Source organism: Scardinius erythrophthalmus, assembly GCF_964197995.2.
Source record: "Scardinius erythrophthalmus genome assembly, chromosome: 2".
Taxonomy (NCBI): Eukaryota; Metazoa; Chordata; class Actinopteri; order Cypriniformes; family Leuciscidae; genus Scardinius; species Scardinius erythrophthalmus.
Window position 1 is genome coordinate 12,218,073 of NC_138222.1, and position 25,165 is coordinate 12,243,237.

The 25,165-nt window shown below is 37.2% G+C and overlaps 1 protein-coding gene across 1 annotated transcript in view; it reads left to right on the forward strand.

Moving 5' to 3' along the window:
• Positions 1–25,165, forward strand: part of LOC308687291 (adhesion G protein-coupled receptor L3) — a gene marked incomplete at its 5' end in the record, with an annotated part of 274,566 nt that overhangs the window by 222,475 nt on the left and 26,926 nt on the right. The window contains 4 exons of the mRNA XM_081359704.1: positions 10,979–11,188; positions 12,254–12,474; positions 12,716–12,782; positions 12,900–12,991. Of these exons, the coding sequence (XP_081215830.1) occupies positions 10,979–11,188; positions 12,254–12,474; positions 12,716–12,782; positions 12,900–12,991 (590 nt within the window). The remainder of the gene's footprint in view (positions 1–10,978; positions 11,189–12,253; positions 12,475–12,715; positions 12,783–12,899; positions 12,992–25,165) is intronic.

The following is a 25,165-nucleotide window of genomic DNA, read 5'->3' on the forward strand; positions in this document are numbered from 1 at the left end:
AAAACGGTATGATCTAAGGCTAATTTTAGACTGCAGGCAAATCAGATTTTTTCTCAGAACAGATCTTTTCAGGCAGACTATCTGTACTATGCAAGTGTTCAAATAAGATGTGTGTGTGTCCAGACATACCCTACATATCTGCATGGGTTGTTTTGGTAATGACTTAGGCATAACCAAGTATGTGATGAGGCTTTCAAAACAGATGCAGGGAAAAGTTGCATCATCTCGCTCTCTAAATAAGTGGCCTGTCGAATCGTGGTGCAGAGCTCCTCCATTGCACAAGAAAAACTCAGCAATGGAGGAAACTGGTATATGTATGAATACTTGACGCATTTCCGTTACCTATTTTGACGTTGTCGCTGTGTCGCCTTTAGAGTAACGCAAAAGACAATTTGAAATCCGACTTGAACAGCCAGAGCGTTCAGACTGAGACGCATCTGGAGACCAGATTTTTTGCTTTCCAGACTTTCAAATATCCATCTGGATAAAATCTGAACATGCAAAAAGTCAGATTTTTGCTGGCAGTCTGAAGACATTCAACTTCCCGGGATGTTTAGAGGTGCAGAATGGATTTTGCTCTGAAAATTCAGAAGAAAGACGTGAGGTGTGTTTGTTTGAAGCTGGTGGATGTGGAGCAGATCTCTGTGGAGACTGTTTATTGTTTGTTGATGACTTTAGGCTGTGAGGTGCATTGTGGGAGATCAGCGGGTGGGCGGTCTTTATCTCTCCATATGATCCATGATCAACGACGATTCCCAGCTGAGCGACTCAATACTCGCTGAACAAACACACACATACACTGGTGTTTTTTTTAGGAATGCATTGTTATTGTTGCTTTTTGTTCGTTTTGAGCATTTTTTAAAAGGCCAACATGATACGTCTGACATACAGCTTGACGCCTTCTGAGTTTTCGTAAGTTGCTGCCATGCATTATTTTCAAAATGATTACATATTAGTGTACACATTTGACTGTTTTCATTTTGTTGTTTCTCCATTGAAGTCTTGTTCTCTGTGTTGTCGAGAACACAATTTGGCTACAGGGTTTTTTCCTCCGTCTGCCAGGCGTGGGGTCGCATGGGACGGAGCCTCAGCCAGGTGCATTTAGTCTAAAAGCTTCATTTACATTTTCCATTCACAGCCGAAGTTCAGCTTTACCTGGAGTGAAACCGAAAAGCAAGAGAAGAACAATTGACAGGATTGAAAAAAAGAGTGAAAATGAGGGGCAAAAAATACATTTTGACAGATGAAACAATGGCCTCGCTCAGTGGCCCTGTGGGGCACCGTCGTCAGTAACGACTCTCTCGAGAGGGGAGTAGATCGCTGACAGACGTTTTGATTAGAATGTGAGAAGGGAAAACGGCAGGCCTACTTCAGGTCCTGCTGTTTAGAATAAAGTCTACCGACTCATTTACATTGTGTGAGTCACATCAGGAAGTAGCCGTCAATGAATGGTGCAATTCGAGACACACCCATTTAGGGCAGTGACACGCCCACAGCAGAAATGGACACACCCCCTCCTGGCTTAAACACACCCACACTTGTGCATGAGCAGTCATATTGGACATGATAAATAAAACTATTAGGTGTGTTCAACTTCATGCAGTGCTGTGCAGACCGATCGGCATGCCGGTTAGAAATGTTGTCCAACGTGAGACAACGCCGACGACACGTCACTGTGACGTATGGATTCAAAGTACAGTGAGAGTGATTTGAGAGTATACGACTGACCCCAGTCGGCGCACGGTTGCACAAGTTCTGATGACGATACAGTTGTTCTGCGATTGGCTGGATTCAATAATGACAATGATGACGTGTGTTTCGTGTTTATTCTAAAATCTTCAGTTACCCTAATGCTCACAAATCCGTGTATTTATAACAGTAAAAGCTCTTTTCATGGTAACCATAATATTATATTGTGTCATGTTTATCAAAATAAAACCCACTTTATTGGTATTTAAATAGTATAGGCTTCTATTAAACTTTATTACTGTACAGATGGCACTGTATTTAGCAGTACATGAAAAGTGTTTCTGTTGCTTCATGAAAACATCTGAAACGTCTGTGTATTTAACAAATATTCCATCTAATCCACTTCATCTGGGATAAAGTACGCAAACACTGTGTGAGCGTCACTATAGGAAGCAGAAAGTGTCCGTTTTCAATTCCGCCCCCGACTGCAAGCGGCAACTCTCGACGATTGGTCTGCGCAGCGGCGCATGAAGTTGAACACACCTAATAATATCTTTTTTGATCATGGAATAATGAATAAAGCATTAAACATTAGCATAAGAAATATTAATGAAGTAAATGTAGCCACGGTCACATCAGGGGTTAGTTACATTCACTACATTCTTGAACACACCATATTTTGCTTAGCCACACCCACTGTACATATTTGGTTTGTGGGCGTGTCTTCTTTTAGTTCAGAGCTTGTTCTGTGTAGTGGATAGATTTATGGATTTATTTATAAATACATAATTAACTAGGGTAAATAACCCTCCAGTGCTTTTGTATTGACAGATAAAAATGTCACACTGCCTGAACTGTCAGGAAAAACAAATAAAAAAAACAAATAATAATTAAAAATGTTGCCTCATCAACTAACTGAAATTAATTTAAGTTGAAGTACTACAATTACTAAAGCTAAAATGAAAATAAACTAAATAGACATAATTAAAATAAAAAAAAACCTTAAAAATGACAAAAACGCATAATTAAATATTAAAATGAACTAATCTTGTAAAAATAAATCTGCAATTTGTCACACTGCCTAAGCTGCCATACTGCATTTTTCAGAGAAAAAATAATAAATAAACAAATACATTAAATGTAGCGTTGACTGTTAACTGAATTCAAATTAATTTAGGTTGAAGTACAAAAATTACTAAAACTAAGTCTGAAATGAAAATAAATGAAAGCTAAATAGAATTCAAATAAACAAAAACTTACAACAAAAAAATACTAAACATATTTTGTAAAAATGTTGTACTTTTTGTCTCACCGCCTGAACTGCCAAACAGCATTGCACAGGACTGTTGTCCAGATCAAGCACCAACATTTTCAAAAAGACTTTATTGTACAGCATAACTTTTAAGCCACAGCAGGCGTAGACACACTCACAAAATCGTATTCAGTATAACCTTATAAATGGGTTTCATTCAGTCATGCATTTATCCATCTGCCCCCTCCGTTTCACCCTCTTATTGTTGGTGAACGAGAGAGAGATTTTGTGTGTAAATCCTCACAGGTGAGTGTTTTTTTGTTGCCATGGCTGCAGCAGTGCCAGTGATAGCGAGAGGTGTAGTAATGGACACATTGAGACCACTGGAGTGGCATAGTGATGCAGTGATGCTGAGTCTGGGGACAATGTCAGGCAATTGTCAACCAACCTTCAATCTTAAAGGAGGGCCGCTGGTCGTCATGGATATCTCATGCTCTCATCACAGAGGTGTGTGTGGAATATGACAGAATTATGACTCATTGGATTGAGAAAACGAGAACTGTTGGAATTCTGACACTGACTGCTGCATAGCTGAAATGCGTGCGTGAATGTGTTCTTAATGAGGCTTTGCACAGATGTGTGCTCGTGTTTACTGTTCTGAAGGCCTTTTATGAAAGACCGCGTGTCACTGATGCATTCAATTCATTCATTCTGCTCCGAATCTAAAGCAAAAGTAACATTCCTCCAGATGTACAGCTGTCGACAGATGAAATTCTTCCTCCTACTACTTTTTACATGACTATAGCTCAAGAGTTTCAGAAGTATGGGGGCAGTAAGATACGTTAATGTTTTTGAAAGAAGTCTCTTATACAAGTATGTTCACCAAGGCATTGGCAGGTATTTGATCAAAAGTACTGTAAAATCAGTAATATTGGGAAATATTATTGCATTCTACAATATAATAACTGTTTCTTTATTTGAATATATTGTAAAATGTAATTTATTCCTGTGATGCAAAGCTGAATTTTCAGCATCATTACTCCAGTCTTCAGTGTCACATGATCCTTCAGAAATCATACTAATATGAGGATTTGCTGCTCAAGAAACATTTCTAACAGTTGTGCCGCTTCATATTTGCGTGCAAAACATGGTACTTTTTTTCAGGATTCTTTGATAATAAAAATATTTTGTAATATAAATGCCTTTACTGCCACTTTGGATCAATTTAATGCATCCTTGCTGAATAAATACATTAATTTCTTTTAGAAAAATCTTACTTTATCGCACTTTGAACACTGGTTAAAACATTATATCGAGTCAATTTGTAAATATTAGTTAGTATTAGTAATCTTTACACTACATGACACAGCAGGTCATGCGATCTCAACATGGACGACTTTCTTCATGTACAATAAAATGTGGCAACACTATTTTACAGTGTTATTGTTTCACGTTACAAATAGTTACTATAGCATGTGGTAGATTTCTCCCTAAACCTAACTATGTACCTGGAACCTTATATCCTGTGTCTACAGTCGACACTTAAATATATCTAGGGCGTCTACAACGATTCGACACCCAATAATCTTTAAACTCTAGCTCTTGCGTTTACAGTCGACAACTGGCCGAGTTCCTTACCCTAACTTGTTCCCCTAACTAGCTTTCTTCCCTAAACTACTTGCTGCGCAGCAATAATAAACAAACAGACTTCAGCAATGTCCTTTTTTGATGCTTTAATCACACCTGGGAGATCTCCCCCAAGAAGAAGCACTGCCGGAGGATCTCAGACAAATCCCATTGAGAATCCCACCAGCGAACACAAATACAACAGTTTTTATAGAATAAGAGGTATGGCAAAAATGACATGAAACATTACCTAATTTCCCCACAATTTGATTGGTTCTTCATAGACAAGCCCTCTTGTTACTAGGTAACCACAAGGTTTAAAGTTTATTTCCCATATTTGTTATTTTTACACTCACACAACCAAAGTCACAAGTTTTCGTCAAAAAGGGAAAACATTTCAAATAATATGAATGTTGTTCCTGCAAGAAAAACAAATGTTAGTTATGATTAATTAAAAAATCCATCACAAGCAACAACTATGCCTAATTACGTGCAACTAACCCTAAAACAAACCCCAATCCTAACCCTATGGAAAGTATATGTTGTTAATTGATATTGCTCAGTACTTAAATGTATAATTACACTGTAACAAGGACACCTTAAAAAAAAGGGTGTCATTGTTACAGTATAATTATATATTTAAGTACTGAGTAATAATAATTAATAACATGTACTTACTATAGGGTTAGGGTAGGATTAGGATTTGGTTGAGGATTAGTTGCATGTAATTATGCATAATTTACTGTTATTACTATGGTACGTACATCCAACATATGTAACAAGGACACTGTAAAATAAAGTGTTGCCAAATAAAGTATAACCTAACATGCTTTTCTAGATGACTGAAGTTATCTAATTTGAATTAAATTTATATAAGTGTTTTATTATTATTTTATCATTATTTCTCTGTGTATTTAAAAAAAAAAATTAATTGGCAAATGAGTACACCATCGGAACATGTTTAAACTGTTTTACATGTCAATACATAGGGACACGTGATTGTGTGATGGAACCAGTGAATTGCTGGGGGTTGTTGATAATGTTTTAACTGGTTAATTGATTCACCGATTTGTGGAAACTTCTCAGCACTAGATATAACAGCTCTGTTGTTGAACTGGTGTGTTTTCTGACCGACATGAACAGACACACACACACACACATTCACTGATCTCTTTTCCATTTTGTACTGGTGTGTTTGATGGAGACCAGAGCACAATTAATCACACACCTGCTCCATGCGAGTGAGTGTGTGTGTGTGTGTGTGTGTGTGTGTGTGTGTGTGTGTGTGTGTGTGTGTGTGTGTGTGTGTGTGTGTGTGTGTGTGTGTGTGTGTGTGTGTGTGCGTGCGTGTGTGTGTTTCATGATTGTTCATCTGTGTCTCTGTGCTAGAGCTGGGTGATATATCTGTTATTATTTTGTTGACAATAAACTTAATCAATATTGTGATGAATAATGTGCTTTTTAATTGCTTTTAAGCTTGGTGAAGATCGCAACAGTATATCTCTTCTTGCTCCTTCTTTTATTATCATTTCTGATGATTGAAACTTGAAAAAAAAAAAAACTGTTGTTTTCACAACAGTTGTTGTTCACAAGTCAAATGCCCATTTATTTGAATCAATTCAAAACTCTGATCAAAATCATCTCTCCGAAATGTTCATGGAACTCTCCATGTGGCATTTTCTGATATATAAATGGTTTAAGTAAAAACTTGATTACTACTAAATATATTGTTAATGTTGTGCATATTGTGATTCCTTTGTTTACTGAAAAACAGAACATAAAGCTTTGCTTGAATATCTGTAACTATATTCAGTGTGTACTTGACAATGGTTGCTTTTTTGAAAAACAACAACAACAACAACATTTTAAGGCATTTCAGAGCAGAAAAATTAAGACATTTAGATGTATATAACAAATATTTGTAAGGTTTAGGCTTGGCCTCAAACAAAAAATGCTAAAGAAGTAGGAAAAATAAACTTAGTGTACAATAATCTACTGCAATATTACTTTAGTATTATTTGTATACTTTTATATTATTTATTAATATTTTGAATTAGGTTTCATTTTAATACTTGCATTTTAAGTTTTTAAAGGTCCCATGACATGCTATTTTTTGTAGGCTTTAATATAGGCCTTAGTGGTCCCTAGTACTGTATCTGAAATCTCTTTTCAAAAATTCAGCCTCGGTGCAGAATTATAGCCACTACAAGCCAGTCCCAGAATGAGCTTCCTTCAGACAGGCCGTTTCGGTGTCTGTAGCTTTAAATGTTAATGAGGAGGAGAAAGGCGGCGCAAGGTGGAGGGTGGGTGTGGCCTTGACCATCTTGCGCAACGGTCCCGGTCCGTGCATGTTAACGTTGGATATAGCAATGGCACGAAGACACGTTCAAGCATTTCAGTTTGACCCAGAATCTGATCCGGATGGAGAAGCAACAACTCAGCGGTTCCAGCAGGACATTTCCGAATGGTTAGTTTAAAATATTATGTCTGGATACGGTACTTTATTCGGATGGTTTACAGTTATTATCATGTAGCTAACGCTAACCTACTGTTGCCTTTTCATGAGAGATCTGTAACATCTGTAATTTATCTTATTACAATTACATCATCAAGCTCTGCGATCTTGAAATGCGGATATCGCGCGCGCCGTATAACCAACAGGAAAACGGTTATCCAAATAACAAAGAAGTGTACAACACTCGCGTTACAGTGTGTGTATTCACACACTTAAACTGCATGGCTGCATAGCTAATGTGACAGCCACATTCTACGTGTAACAGTCTAGGCAACCATAAACAGTAAAGCAACACACTGTTATATATCATTAGTTGACTTACTGTTCCGAGGTGTGTAGCTGAGCCAAAGAGAGTGATCCAGACTTTAGTTTCAGACGTTCAGCAAGCCCAGCTCTGTATTAACCCTTCGGTGTTCATTTGTACATCCAATTATTGAGCAATTATTATGCTTCGCTCGCTCAAAAGCCATGATATCTCTCGTGGACAAACTAAAATCGCGGTCGCGCGTTCCTACTTCCTAGCTCATTTTCTCATGGGCGGAAAATATTCTCTGGGCGGGCAAAGCAGAGACAGGGGAGGTAACATTCCTCCTTATGACGTCACAAGGAGGAGATTCAAGATCAGCGCGATTGAGCTTCCATTTTCTCAAAGGCAGAGAAAGATAACAAAAGCTCGATTTACACCGATTGAAATTTCTAGAAACTTGGGGACCATATACAGGCTAGGGGAACTCATATTAATGTTAAAAAACCTCAGAAAGTGAAAATTTCATGTCATGGGACCTTTAAGCCATTTCATAGCAAAAACATAGAAATTGAGATTTATAAACAAAATGTTCTGTTTAGGCTTAACCCAAACAGATAAAAATGGCTAAAATAGTGAGAAAAATCTTAATCTTAATATAAACGACTTTCTGCAGCAATGTTATTTTAGTATTATATTATACTTCTTTTATACCTCAAAAAATAGCGAACTACATTTGTCTTTTTAAATTTTCAGTTTTCATAATGATTCATTATACTGTACATATGAAGTCTTACTCTTTACATGTGCATGTGTGTGAGTGTGTATGTGTGTGTTTATAGACACATAGATTTACTTTAGCTCAGCGTTGACTCTATAAAGTCTGAGGCCTCACTGTGGATTCTGCTGAGCAGGCTTGAGCTGTTGATTTACTTACAGCACTGACACACACACACACACACACACACACACACACACACACACACACACACACACACATACTGTGTGTTGAATGTAGAGGAGATATAGCGCTCAAGGGTGAGTGGGCCTCAGGAAGAGTGATGTGTTATGTGCTCAACGGCCCTCTGGGGCACACACAGAAGACACACACACACACACACACAGGCACATTTAAGCTATGTACTGTTACCTATGCAGCGCTCATAAATATTAATGTGCTGTGTTCTTCAGAAGTGCTGACATCCGGTCTTCCAGACTCAAAGTCTTCTGGGATGCGTCCCATATCAGCTGTGCTCTTTTCCCCTGCCTGTGCGGCCTCCGTAGGGACCCTACAGAGGGAGTACAGTGGGGAATCAATGACGGCCGTCTGCAGGATCTGAGAGCTTTAACTGTGGCACACTAATAAATCAAACTTACTGTCACACGGTTACTGCCTTAAAGAACAACAGATAAAAATACACAATAGATGTGGTTTGTGCAGGGTTATTAAAAGTGTTAGAAGCTACTTTGCAACTGTGTGGAGATACTTGTGTTTTGTTGTTGTTGTTGTTGTTTGTTTTTTAAGGTAGTTAGTTATTAAGATAAAGTAGCTAATTACATTTGTCTGTTGGAAAAGGTTCACGGTCAGTGTAATGAGATAGATGGTCCTTTCTATTTTATGCATGTATGGATGTATGGATGAATAGATGGGTTCCTAGAACATACCAGGGTTTGAATTTTGGCGCATGATTGCGGGTATTGCGCATAATTTGAATCATTCCCGCAGGTCTTCCCACTTATAATGCGGGCAATTCCCACAAACATTGATTCACTTTAGCTTGTAGGTTGTATTAGTAAATTAATCCACACAGATTATAAAATCAAATGAGTTTTTTTTAAAAACTCACTGAATTGTTCTGTGTTTAAATAGTTCAAAGTTACTATTAGATTTAATGTTATTACCTTGACAAACTATACATCATTAAAAAGATATAAGATTCAAGTTTCAGTATTTGACCACTATTTTATTCTGAGAAACTTATAGTGACAGTTATGTCTGTGTTTTCAATACACACTGGCAGCCTGAGGGTGCCCTATGCACATTTAATCCATATATGGAACACATGAAGAATAGCCAAGTCATGTAACATTCCAGGAACTCCCTGACATAAACAGAGATTGCTGTAAATTGCAGATAAAGATGTTTTGGAGACAATAAACATGATTGCAATGATATATGATTTATCTGTGTTCTTCGAGTCATGTCAGGTATTTTCATAATAATAGATTATATTTATAATGTAATGCTAATCTATAGACTTTATCATTGTGCAGAATACTATACAATAATATATTTTGTCTGATTTTTTTATACGAAGCCAAATCAGATCACAGAAGGTTATTTAAAACACTTGACTTGCGTTATAAAGTAAGTTTGGAGCAAAAACATGTTTTTAATCTAAAAAATGTCATGTATTGATGGTGTGCTAAGCTAACATGCTACCTTGCTCAAGATGCACCTGCCACCTAGCTGTTATTTTTATGAAAAATGTTAAATAGGAATGCTTACTGAAATGTTTCTTTTTTCAAGAAGGGCATTTGATACAGTTTCAGAAGTGAAGTGAGAACTTTGATAAAATAAATTAGGTATTGAAACAGTGTGAATAGCCAGTCGTTAGTAATTATAATGCAGACAAAAGAAAAGCATATTTAGAGCCATAACCAGGCTGGAGAGGTGTGAATGTGTGCAGGAGAGACTGAGACTGAATGGGGCTCGTTTGCACCACAAAACAATAGAGACAATAGACTGAATAGATGCTTAGAAGATGATGACAAACATCAGTTGCATTTTAGAGTCTAATCAAAATAAAGTCATATGACACGATATTTAGAAACATTTAATTAAATACAGAGTTTTAGACTTAGCATCTTCAGATTTTTGGCTGCAGTGCATTTCTAGATTGATACAATGCCAACTTCAATATTATTTTCATGAAGATTTTTCATAAAAATTAATTTCTAATAACTTTACAAAACTTTGAAGCTATTTAGAACAATTTGTTCATTATGATAATAATTAATTCTACATTTACAATAAAATGCCAAGTGTCAGCTTTCAAATGAGACCATAGTTTAGTGCAAAGGGTTGATGAACTGTATCTGTTTTAGTTAGGGTATGCCATTTCTGGGAATTTTTCACCTGGCTAACAGGTTAATAAAAATCCAGCTGTTCATTGATTGTTCAAATTAGTACATTTGATTTTAATAATGTATTAGTAAATGTTGAAATCAACATGAATTAAGATTAATAAATGATGTTAATTTTTAGTTCAGGTTAACTAAAATAGTTAACTAATGTTAAGCTTATTGTAAAGTTTTACCATAATTTGTAATAGTTTAAGTTACAGTTTTAGTTAGTTTTAGTAAATGTTCTGCAGATAATATACTTAATTTTTTTTTTTTTTTTTTTTTTTGTTTTTTTTTTGTGTGTGTGTGTGCAAAATTATGATCTGCCCATCCTGGTGTAAATGTCTGAAATCATTGCTCTGATGTGCTCTCATACTTTGTATCAGACACTTTGATGGTGTCACTGTGTATCTGCTGCTGTGCTTGAGTCCTGTAATTGCTGCTTGCAGCGATATTTCTATATTCAGTTGTAATGTTCATGTTCAAAGGAATGTGAAAACATTCTAATCTCTGTCTCTCCCTGTAGACGACAGACCCTGTGCATGATCTGTTGCTGGACGTCATCACGTGGGTGGGCATCCTGCTGTCTCTGGTCTGTCTGCTCGTCTGCATCTTCACCTTCTGCTTCTTCCGTGGCCTCCAGAGCGACAGGAACACCATTCACAAGAACCTCTGCATCTCGCTCTTCATCGCTGAAACGCTCTTCCTCACCGGCATCAACCGCGCAGACCAGCCTGTACGACAAACATACAAACACATAAATCATCTTTTCATTGTATTTTTATTATTTATTTATTTTAATCACGTAAAAATCCTACTTTTTTAAGTACTGTTCTCTCTGTACCGTGTAACTGGGAAGATCGCATATTTGGACATGTGAGGCCCTATTTTAACGATCTAAGTGCATGGTCTAAAGCTCACAGTGCAAGTGCACCTTGTCCAAATCTACTTTTGCTAGTTTAACGTCGGGAAAAATGGTCGGCGCACCCAGCACATGGTCTAAAGGGTTGTCTCTATACTCTTAATTAGTAATGGGTGTGTTTTGAGCGTAACGTGCAATAAAACAATCAGATTCTCATCTTCCATTTGCTTTAAAAATGGATTCGCTATTTACATGGCGGAATTTGCAAGCGAAAAAACTGAATGCTTCTCTGGCGAGGAAACGGATCTGCTTGTGCACGAGCTTAAAGCGTGCAAGCAGACCATCTACGAGACAAACTGTGCATGTGTTGTAGACCCGCCTATAGACGCATATTACTAATGCGCTCTTTAAATAACAAAAAAAAATATTGCGCCATTGACTTTAGACCAGGTTTCCATTGGTCAATGGCGCAGTCTATTTCAGTTTCCTCAAAATAGCAACGCACCAACAATGCGCCTGAACACACCTCGTTTTCAGACCAGCACGCCCATGGGCGAACAGATGGGCCCAAATTCATTTGCTATTTAAACAACGTGGCGCAAGACGTGAAAATGATAACTGCGTCGGGCTGAAACTAGCAAAAAGCACTTTTGTGCCGGGTGTATGATAGGGCCCGGGATGTTTAAATTGGCTGACTCCATGTTTTTATTAGTTCATGAGATGGTGAAATAGCACAAGCGTGTGTGTCATAAAGATTTAATGTGAGAGTGTTCAGTGTGTGTGACTCGAATGCAGTAACAGCATACATGATTCATAATCTTTAAACCCTATTATTTAACATTTTTCAAATATCTGAGCAGGTTTGCGAGGTCACTGAACAGTATCCATCAATGTCCACATGATACACGCCCTCACAAGACCTTTGTGTGTGCGTTTCAGATTGTCTGCGCTGTTTTTGCGGCACTACTGCATTTCTTCTTCCTGTCTGCGTTCACGTGGATGTTTCTGGAAGGCGTTCAGCTCTACATCATGCTGGTGGAGGTGTTTGAGAGCGAGCATTCACGCAGGAGATATTTTTACCTGGCCGGATATGGCATTCCTGCCCTCATTGTAGCCGTTTCTGCTGCAGTGGATTACCGCAGTTACGGGACAGACAGAGTGTGAGTCTCACACACACACTCAAATTATCTGAATGAGTCTGAATGAGTGTGTGGGTGGTCACAGGAGGGTTTAAGTTTAGTCTAATGATGCGGAAATTAAAGTCTGAATAATTGAAAGAACTCTCATGTATCAGCCAAAAGACACAAGAACCTCTTGAGACAATCTGCGGTACTTCTTTTTTGTGTGTGTGTGTGTGTGTGACTTTGAAACTTGAGTGACGTCTCTTTCTCGCATTTTCAGGTGCTGGTTGCGGTTGGATACTTATTTCATCTGGAGTTTTATAGGCCCCGCCACACTCATCATCATGGTAACCAGCTCTGATGCTCTCTAAAAACTAAATTCAGAACATTCATGTTCAATGTTGCACACTCTAGTGCTCTCACATGTAAACCCTCAACCAATCCTGTGCTTCTGTTCTTCCTAGCTGAATGTGATCTTCCTAGGAATCGCTCTGTACAAGATGTTCCACCACACTGCCATCCTGAAGCCAGATTCTGGTTGTCTTGACAACATCAAGTAAGCCTGACAGTGAGGCGTTGAGCCTATGGGATGGGCTCTTTGGAGGGAGGAGCCTTTGATGGGTGGGGCCTGTGGTGGGTGGAGTCTGAATGGTCGATCTTGCAGAGGGGTGGAGCTAGTCTATGAGGGGAGTGGCATCTGGTTCTTTGGGGATGAGCCTTTGAAAGGGTGGGCCTGTGGTTGGTGGAGTCTGTGAGGTGAATGTACAGTATATGAAGGGTGGAGCTTGTGGTAGGTGTGGTCTTTGGGAAGGGACCTTTAAAAGGTAAGGCCTGCGGTGGTGAAATCTTTGAGAGGTGAGGGGTGGAGCCTGAGGAACGGGCTCTTTGAAGGGAGGAGTCTTTTAAAGGTGGGGCCTGTTGTGCGTGAAGTCCTTGCACACTGAGTCCGAAATTCATGCATGTTAAAAAATTAAAACGACCTCATGTTGTGTCAATTACGTTTACACACTGCCTCCTAAACTTTCGTCTGTCATAAAAAAACTTGGATCAGGTTAGATTGAGAGGTGTTTTGACAATTCAGAGCCACCGAATGACGAATACAAAAAAAGCGCATTCACAAATTTCAGACCTTTAGAGAGTTGAAATTATATGAGAGGTCGAGTTTGTGTGGGTGGACTTGATGAGGGATGGAGCCAGCAGTAGGACTGTTTGAAAAGGAGCCTGAAAAGTAGGGCTAGGAACCTAGGAATTGGCGTTATTTTTAACGTTAATATTAACCTGTAGGGGCTTTCGCACCGGATGAACCTTTTCATAGTTCCTAGAACTATTGGCGGAAGTACCCGGATTTTGGCGTGTTCGCACCGCAGGAACTAGGAATGATTTTAGTTATAAGAACTCCTTTTGGAGGAACTAATTTAGCTCCTACTTCAGAGTAGGGTCTAAACCAGCACTATAGGAAGTATCTGTGATGTTAGTGTATGCTGATTGGCCGAACGCACGCGAAACACCAGCACCCGCCATTTAAAAAAAAGCTGTGTAAACACACATGCTGCGTCCCAATTTGCCTACTTATACTACGCCCTAAAAGTATGTACTCTCTTTGTGAAGAAAAAGTACATACTTTTGAGTGTGTAGCAAAAGAGTAGGCAAGCTTTGGGACATACTACTTAACGGACAGATCTGTCGCTTGCATCCTGTCACCGCAAACTGCCCTGTCAATCATCTTGTCACAGTTAAAATCCTCCATTCAATCTAATTTAATTTCCTACCGTTTCCGAGAGAAATATATTTGCACGTTTATCTACCAGTCATGGGTCTTTCATGCGGAGACTCTCCTCATGTGTTTGCAATTTGAATATAATGATGCATTTAAAATGGCTAAACGTATCTTTACAAAAGTTCACAATGCATCTGCAGATGCAATATAATGTAGACAACATTGAATAAATAAATTTTCGTAAGGTTAAATACTGATAATTAATCACTCAAACCCCTTTATCTAAACCTCTCTACATAACCGCCAGACTCGCGCGTCCTCCATGTCTGTAGTTTTTTAACACTTTTCACTCATGTTTGTAGTTCTAACCGAATCCTCGTCCAACGCGCGATGGGTTGTGGTGGGCAATATTAGCCGTTAGAGTACGCATCGATCTGCACTTTGGATTCTGACCGGAAATAGTAGACCATCCGGGTATCTTTGGAACACTCATTTCAACATACTACGATTTGGGATGTACTAATTCTATTTTCGAATACTATTTAGGATGGATAGTATACGAATTGGGACGCACCAAATGATTATAGCCTATATAACCCAGAGAATGTGAGCAAAATAAAGGTTTGCCGTACCATTAAAATAAAAGTCACAACAACAAGCACGGCTTACATCACTTCAGAGTTCCTACTGGCAGTGCAACCAGGAAAATGTTCCTAAGGGAACCATTAGTTCTCGGGGAACCACCCTGGTGGCTAGTTTCTAGAACTAAGTTCCTAGAACTACCCAGTGTGAAAGCCCCTTATATTTGCTCGGATCACTTGAGATGAATTTTAATACCAGGTCTCAGCAGGTGTCAAAATATTGCTCAGTTTGTTTGAGCAGCTTGACAACAGCATGTCAAATTCAGACTCGAGCAATGTTGTGAATTTTGCATCACTAACTGTTAGTCCAAACAGCAGTTGTCAGGTAAAGGACAGAAAGATAATAGGAGTGTTGTGTTTGAGAAACCTGTTTGGAAACAACCATTACGTCTTGTTTCATGGCACTAATTGTGCAGAAATGACACTCTTCAAGTTTATGGACGGAAGAAACATTGGCCCATTGACCATCTACTGAGGAACTCGTATGGCTCATTTATCATATTATTGTCGTAGGTTGAGGTAAAAGTAAAACTGGCACAGGTATCCCACAGTGTGCGTGTGTGTGTCTGTGTATTCTGTGGGGAGGTTGTCGTTACCTGAAGATCTGTGTTGTTTCACAGGAAAGAGCAGCAGACATTCTGCCCAAATTAACCTCCGCACGCACATGAATATTCATCACCGGAGCCACACAGCCACTCAGGAGAGCAGAGCGCTGAAAGGACTATAAATATGCTAATTTATGGCTGTCCCCTTAGATCCAGCATAGTGAGCAGGACAGTGAAATGATGTGTGTGTGCTCAGTTGTTCATGTGTGTGCTTATGTCGATGTGATGCATACTAATCAGACCGTTTGAGTCGGTGATCTTGCAGTATCATTTCTATAGATGGGATGATATTTCACAGTGGTTCACCGCATTTGTGTGTGTTAAAGGGCCAAACTGGACTAATATGTCCCTTTGTCTATCACAGCTAGAGAATTCTGATGAACACCTGATTGAAGTGCATAAATCCTGACTATGACACATGTACATATGCATTCATGTGTTGAGCTCAACAGTGATCACCCACATTTGCAGTGGCCTTGGGATTCATTCCTGAAGTATTTTTTCACATTCATTTTCACTACAGGCTTTTCAGAAACATGTTCTCTATAGAGTTCAAAGCCTTGAACCAAATCAACCTGCTCAGAGATGAATCACAGTATTACAAACATTGATTTGAAGAAAACTGGCAAAGAGAGACAAAGGAACAAGACTGTAAACTCGATGTAGACCGACTTTAGGATAAATGGAATATCAATCAATACACCATAAAACGATTGATTGCATCTCATTAAAGTATAAAATACAATATATTTGACGTTGATTACAAGATATTAAAATGCATAAAAGTGTGCTTAATTGAATATGCACTTAAATGGGCAGTTGTAGTGCAGTGTACTTGCAGATAATATGTTGAATAAAGAAAGGCCACTTAAAGTGTACTTGTAGTACATGAGTACACATTTTAAGAAGTGCACTTATAATACCAAATTAAAAGCTTTTACTTTTACATGTTAAATCCTTGTTTTAATTATCTTTTGTTGTGATTCAAAGAAGTACACTTATTTTGATGTGTTGACTCACATACAGTACTAAAGCACATGTAAAATACTGATTATAAACTGTAGTTTGTTGATATATTTAAATTTTTCTAAATTGCAACTTCTTCGTTACAAATGTGTGATTACAAATATATTTAAATACATTACATACATGTTTCAATAATAATAAAAAAAAGTATATTTTAGTTTACCACAAATGCTTGTACAGTAAGTACATTTGGCTTTACACTTCAATAACAATAGAACTGATTGTGAAATTACATTTAAAGGTGTAGTGGGTCAAAAGTGTCTCTTAAGTTCAATTAATTGCATTTAATATAAATGTAACACATAATACATTTAAATTTAATTGCAATTAATGTGTATTTAAGTGTCCAAAAACAGGGTATGAATAGTCAATTCAGGATTATGTAGTTCTCAAGTTTAGGACCTCATCTTATCTCTGTTTCGAGAGGTTTATGACGATCAATTTCACTGTGGAAGAAACAAATAGGATTTTTACTGCCAGAGCCCTGCTGGTGCGCCTTATTCTGAAGGGTTTGTTAGGAATGCTTCGTCATATTCATTTTGAAGGGGACCACATAAAACAGAATCACAACAGCAGAGGTGATGGGTTTGATTAATTCATGAGCAAGGGTCTTATTACAGCCACACATCTCCTCCCTCCATGGGGTCTCAGATTAAATGGGATAATTCTTGTAATCAGACGTTCTATTCATGCTAATAATGAGATAATGACAGTCTCTTGTTAGTAGTTTTCATACTGGGGTGTATTAGTTTGATCTGTAGATGGTTGATTACTTGCTCTAATGAGAGACTGAACAGAAACACTTACAAAACTGTGAGTGCGTTTATTTTTTTGGGTGTGTTAGCAACACATATATAACAGTAACGTTATCACAATATAAACTGCTTTTCAAATGTTTGGGATCGGTAAGATTTCTAAAGTTTTTGAAACTCTTACCAAGGCTGCATGTATTTGATCCAAAATACAGTAAAAACTGTAATATTGTGAAATATTTGTACTATTTAACTGTTTTCTATTTGAATATATTGTAAAATGTGATTTATTCCTAGCCTGACTTCGTCATACTCATATTCTAGTCAGAATGTGAGTCTGATACCGCTCCATAGAGATTTGATTATGGGGCGTGTCTCAACCGAACTAGGAAAAAAAAAAACTCTGCACTCAATTGGATAGACCTACAACCAATCAGAGCAACGGAGTAAATGACGCATGTTCTTCATTCATATTTTCAACCAACAAAATGTCGCGGGCGCGGCTCTCTGTTCCTCTTTTAAAATGAATGCGCTGTCGATATCTTCTATAACAGACGCGATGGCGGAATCTACACATGATGTTTCATAAACAAAGTTCGGGAGGAGCACGTACAAATAATCAATCCAATATCAACTTGTCATCAAACAATACCATGTCTAACGATACCGAGGAAGCATATTCACTCTGTCAACTTACCTAACACTCCTTGACAGTTTTTCAGCATCCCTCGGTCCCTCCACCACCCCGAATCCTCACTCGTGACATCTCATATAGCCTACGCATTTATTCTATCTGACTTATTTGTAAATGTGAACTCGTGAAATCTCAATTCTCCAGCTGCAGTCGTCTTTGTTGTAAACTAATTCAAATCAAGCGCTCTTTGGTGACGTGGGTGATTACGTAACCGCAGACCATCTGTCCATCATAGATTAAAGCCCGCCCTGGCAATTTGATTGGCTCGGCCTTCTAGGAGCCGAGCATAATTACTCCTCAATGGATCGAGTCCAGACCGAACTTCCCGACCAAAAAATGTTGTGGGCGGGGTTCGGGCTGGCACCCAGGCTAATTTATTCCTGTGATGCAAAAATGAATTTTCAGTGTCACATGATCCTTCAGAAATTATTCTAATATGCTGATTTGCTACTCAAGAAACATTGCTTATTATTATCAATGTTGAATACCATTGTGCTGCTTCAAATTTTTGTGGAAACTGTGATGCATTTTTTTTTTTTTCAGGATGCTTTGATCAATAGAAAGAAAAGCATTAATTTGAAATTGAGATCTTTTGTAACGTCATACATGTCTTTACTGTCACTTTTGATCAATTTAATGCATCCTTGCACAATAAGTATTAATTTAGTTTTTTAACTTACTGACTTAGATAACCATGTTATAATGTCTATTTTGTTAGAGATGAAAATTACAAATGAAGGATAAATCTGACATCAAAAATGCTGCACACGAGGCTTTACATTTTGTAATACTTTTGTAAAACGTAAACCTAATATTATTAAACAGTTCTGATCAGATGAGTGACTTTCAAATTTATTGTAAAATAGATAAATGTTTCACAGTTCCTCCAAAATTAAGATTGAGTTTGCGCTACATAGCTTTAGGTCTCCTTTTACTCATCCTCATGTCATCCCAAACTTGTATGACGTTCTTTCTATTGTGGAACCCAAAAGAAGATACTTTGAAAAATGTCTTGGTGTTTTTTGTCCATACAGTAAAAGTTAGTGGAGTGCAGGGTTGTTTTGGACACCCGACTTTTACTGCATGGACAAAAATAGTTGAAACAATTTTTTCTGAATATCTTATTTTGTAGTTACAGATGAAAGAAAGTCTGAATTTTTATTTTTGTCAACTATTCATCACATTGTATCCACTTTATTTCGGTTCGTTTAGGTTTGTGTGAACATCAGTGCTGCTGCTGTTGTTCATTGTCTGATTTATAACAGTCGGCTCTAAGAAATAAAAAAAAAGATTTTAAAAGCGTGTGATGTGATTTATAAGGCTATTTGGAAGGTCGAGTTATTAACCGCAAACCAACCTACGTCCACCCTGCTCCGCTCACAGAGGTCACAACCTCAACGCCTCAGTTCTGTCACACAACAAATCCAGATATATGCCTTCATTTATGTGTGAGACCACTGGCCACAACACTCAACAGTTTTGTGCGTTCATTCTGCTATTGCACTCCAAATGGTGACGAAACAGCACATATTTGCATTTATGATTTACATTTATGATCTCATCTTGGAAAGTAGACGAATAAATGTATGGCGTCATCTGATTCAAAGGGCTGTTTTTAAACGTTTGACCAATAAAATATCCATTGAAGGACATTTTTCACCCCCATAATTACACTGTAAAAAAATCCTGTTGTTTTTACGGAAAAAAAACTGGCAGCTGTGGTTACCAGAACAATATTGTAAAAAACACATCAAATCGTAAACATACTTACGGAGTTACATGTAAATTTAATATTTTAAACATGTATATTTAACATTGGATTTCAGTAATATGATATAATGTTATACGACCTATTGAAGTATTAATGTCGGTTTTGTATCATAGTATTACACTGACAAACCAACAATCACAGCAGTAATGAGAATTACATGATTAATCAAAGCTCATCACAAGTAATACTTCCACAAAAAAGTTCATATTAATGATTAGAAGGTGCACAGTGTCATTCACACAAACATTAAACACCATAATGGTAACACACATGAAATTTTAAAAATACAATAAACATTAATTTAACAACATTAAATGTAACATAAACCCCTAATGTACATAACTGATTATAAAAAAACTAAGAAAACTATGATGAAATATAGTTATTTCAACAAAAATACGTCAAATGTGAAGTGTCACGCATGGAATTGTGGGAATGTCAATTTACGGTTTTTCACTGTAAATTATACAATGACTTGTTCGTTTTTACTTTCAAAAAACTGTAAATTTAACGGTATTTTACAGTAAAATTACATTAAATGTACCATTAGATCTATCACAGTTATTTACCGTATATAGTATGGAAACTTTCTGTTAACCAATTAACAGTTTTTCACTGTAGCATTTTTACAGTCTTTTACTGTTAAAATCACGATAATTTTTTACAGTGTACAAATACCAACTGCAACATTCATTTGGTACATCAAATCCTATTGGACCACTTGATTTAAAGCTATAAAAACATGCAAACATACTTGTACAATACCGTTAAAAAGTTTTAAAAGACAGTACATTTTTTCCCCCTTTATTCGGAAAGGATGCATTAAAATGATCAAAAGTAAAGCCATGTAGGTTGTTGCAAAATATTATGTTTTAAATAAATAATGTTCTTTAGAATTTTCTATTCATTAAAGAATCCTGAAAATAATAATAATAATCACAGTTTCAACAAAAATATAAAGCAGTACAACTGATTTAAACATTGATAATAATAAGAAATGTTTCTTGAGCAGCAAATTAGCATATTCAAATGAGTTCTGAAGGATCATGTGACACTGAAGACTGCATTAATGATGCTGAAAATTCAGCTTTGCATCACAGATTAAATTACATTTGAAAATATAGTCACATAGAAAACAGTTGTTTTACATTATAATGATATGTCACAATATTGCAGTTTTTACTGTATTTTTGATTAAATAAATGCAGCCTTGTTGAGCTGAAGAGTCTACTTTCAAAAGCATTAAAACATCTTATTGACCCCAAATTTGAAAGACTTTTAAGAATGTGTATTAGCATGAAATTATTGGTGTGATTTAATGTAGTTACATGTAGCAGGCCAGTAATAAATGTACTTAATAATACATTTATTATTATTTCATTCTCAAAGTTAAGACTACATTTCCATCATTATCAAAAGCCTGAACTACCGGATCAGTGAGGTTTTTCTTTTTTTAAAGAAATTAATACTTTTATTCAGCAGGGATTAATTAAATTGACCAAAAATGACAGAGCAGCATTTATAATGTTGCAAAATATTTGTATAATTTCTAAAGGCTCTTGGCTAATATAAAAGTTAAATCCTTTTAATATGTCCTGCCTCAATGTCATCGTCTGTAGGTCATTGTCGTCATACTATTTCTTGCATCCTAAATTAAATTAAATTCTTAAGACCTAAATTGTGCGAGTGTTGTGTAACAGCTGTGAAGGGGGTTGTTGCTGCTGCTTTTTAAGTTGCTTTTTATTTGTTTAGTTGCTGTTGCACTTTTCGAAGGAATTATTTTCTGTCTCTCTGTCTTATTCATTTATTTGTTCTTGTTTTTTGTTGTGTGCGTATCTGCTGACGTTCGCACAGCTATCGCTTTCATGACGGCTGTGTCATAGTGGAGTGGCACTGGTAAGATCAACCTGTTTCTCCACCGGTCATGTGTCCCTCTGGAGGTCATCTGCTCCTGCCCACTTCCTCCTGTGTTTGACGTTTTATGTGTGTGTTTGTGCATACATGTGTGCGTCCGTAGTTCCACACTCATCTCTCTCCTTTTACAGATTGTTTTACCGATGATCTACATTGTAAAAAAAAAAAAAAAAATCTGAATTTTTGTTTTGCAAATTCTTGAGTCACACTTTATATTAGGTGTCTTTAACTACCGCGCGTACTTGCATACAGATAATAATTGTTAGGTACAATGTACTTATTGTGTTCATGTTGTGTTGCAAAACACTTGTGCTGCTATTGAGGTGGGAAACGGGTAAGGTTAGAGACAGGTTTAGTGGTATGGTTAGGTTTAAGGTGGTTAAACGGTTAGTTCAGTAATTACTTACCCTCATGTTGTTCCAACCCCGTAAGACTTTCGTTCATCTTCGCAACACAAATTAAGATATTTTTGATGAAATCTGAGTGCTGTCTCACTCCTCCACAGGTTTATGGACACTATAACTTGCTGGCCCAGAAAATGTATCAAAGACATTGTTAATATAGTCCAAGTGACTCCAGTGGCTCAATCTTAAGTTTATAAAGCGACGAGAATACTTTTTGTGCGCAAAAACAAACAAAAATAACGACTTTATTCCACTTTTCATTTCCTTCTCTCTGGACCTCGAGTCTTTTCACATAGTGTTTAAGTGTAGCGCGTCTGTGTTGCACGTCACCACGTAGGCTCACTATTGGGCGACGCTGGTCATGTGTGATACGTGGTGACGTGCAACACAGACGCCACGCTATTACACTACGTAAAAAAAAAAAAAAAACTCGAGGTCCAGAGAGAAGGAAATGAAAAGTGGAATAAAGTCATTATTTTTGTTTGTTTTTGCGCACAAAAAGTATTCTCGTCGCTTTATAAACTTAAGATTGAGCCACTGGAGTCACTTGGACTATATTAACAATGTCTTTAATACATTTTCTGGGCCAGCAAGTTAACGTGTCCATAAACCTGTGGAGGAGTGAGACAGCTCTCAGATTTCATCAAAAATATCTTAATTTGTGTTCCGAAGATGAACGAAAGTCTTACGGGGTTGGAACAACATGAGGGTGAGTAATTACTGACAGAATTTTCATTTTTGGGTGAACTAACCCTTTAAGATTTAAAGGAATAGTTCACTTAAAAATTTAAATTCTGTCATCATTACTCACCCTCAAATTGTTTCAAACCAAACCCCGTATGAATTTCTTTCTTCTGCTGAACATAAAAGAAGATATTTTGAAGAATGTCGGTAACCAAACATTACATTTCCAAACATTCTTTTTGTCATTAATTGTAATAATCCAGTGAGATTTGTGTATACACAAGGAGTCTGACAACAGCCGGTATGATCTGATCTCACCATCATCGAGTCCGTCTGTGATTACATGAAGAAACAGAAAAAACTGAGACAAACTAAATCCAGAAGAACTGCGGGAACGTCTCAAAGATGCTTGAGAAAACCTTCCTGCAAAGCTACAGTACTGTGAAAAGTACTGGCACTTGTGTTAAAATGCTGTAAAGTGAGAATGCTTTCAAAAATAAAATCACAAATTGAATTTATTTAGGATTTAACTTCTACTAACTAATTCAAATCAATATATGGTGTAACGACTCTTTACGTTTAAAACAGCTTTTGTCCAGGTACACTTGCGCATAGTTTTTCAGGTAGCTTTGCAGGAAGGTTTCGCTGGCTTTTTTTTTTTTTGCAGGATTGTATGTATACTGTATACATACATACTGTATTGCTATCAGGAATGCGAAGAGACTTTCAACTGGCATAAAAAAATAAAATTCTGGAACAAATTGCCTAACCTGCTTTAATATTATGTGCATGGGACCAATTTTTGCTCTTCAATTTTTCATGGAGTTCAGTAAAAAAAAAAACACTTAAGAAACTAAAGTAAAATTAATGATGGGTGCTTTTGAAAGACTGCTTTATGAAGCTTTAAAAATCCTTTTGAATCATTGTTTGGTGCTAGTGATTCAGGTCGTGTTTCAAACTGCCAGAGTCACGTGATTTCCGTAAACAAAGTTTCGTTATGTCATAGCTGTTGCGAAAAGTTTTGAAATTTCACCGGTTCACTGCTATAGGGGCGGTTATCTGTGAACTTATGTCTATATGGCTTTTACCTGGTTTTGGATCAGTTTCATGAATTCATTGTAGAGCTGTCAGTTGATTAAAAAGTGATTAATCGCACTTTAAAAAAAAGAAATTGGAAAACCCATTAAACGTTAAAATTTGTAATATATTTTTATGTTGTAGTACATGATGTCACATTTAGGGTGACCAGACGTCCCGAAAAATTCGGGACAGTCCCGAAATCTAAGCTGTTGTCCCGAATCCCGAATCCGGCCCTAATTGTCCCGAAAATTATACTAAAGCAAATTCTTGAGTAGTTATTGTCTGATAAAACATTAAAAACTGTCCGTGGAGGTTGAGTCGTCCTGCAGCCAGCCCCCGCCGGCTGCTCATTGGCTGCAGCATCTTTTTTTTTTCTTTTTTTTTAAGTTCTACAAAGATACCGTAGGCGCGAATTAAAATGCATTGATAAGTGAGCGCGAGTTGTCGCAGCCGCGAGTACAGTGAATGTGCAGCATGCAGCCAGTCGTAAAGGAGTGATTGATTGGTCGAGGCACTGTGTGCAAAAAAAAAAAACTTCGGCCTAATGTCTGATGTTGGGTTACACAAAGCAAATCATCTACACAATTATTTATTTATTTTATTTAATGACCGACAATTTCATCATAATAATAATTTTGGCATAAGGCTTATTAGCGTTAGACTATAGCCTGAAATGTCTGTTTTACGCACTGTTACAACAGTCTTTTTTTTTTTTTTTTGGTCACAATGTAGTCTAATATCATAGTAGGACTACCCCGAAACCTCCCCAAACAACACCCATCCCCCCCACCCCCTAAGAGTGTATGAATGAAGGCCAGTATGACTGATACCATTACCACTAACTGCTACTGATATTCAATGGAGGAAACGAACGCAGGCAAGGTCTGGGTTATAATAAACAATTTAGTTTTCTGCTCCAGATATACACTTTTCAAAATAATGTCTCATTTTTAAAATGTAACATTAACATGACAGTAATTTGAAACATAGCCTTTGCAGAAATATAAAGCCAAACATAAATGTGAATAAAATTAAAATTAACGACTAGTATTTCCAGTGTCGATTTGCAGCAGTCGTTTTGGTCGACTTGTCTCGCAACAATATGTCATAATCCTCATTTAATGTGCGATACAGGAACAACTCTGGATTGACGTGGGCGGTCTGAGTTTGATCCTTGTGTCATGAGCGATTCCTTTTATTCATTAATCTATGACTCAATTAAACCCACTCAAGACAGACGTGTCTCTGGGTGAAGTTATCACTCAGCACCTTGAGGACATTATTCACATTTCCGTCTTCCTGCCTCCAACTAACTCAATTACAGCTGCCATTGGGATGCAGATTCGCTGTTGGAGATAGAGTGAGACGATATGACAAATTGCTGCTAATTCTCTTAAACGGTTTTAAAAGCAGTCTCTTTATCATAATTCACGTTAATTTTT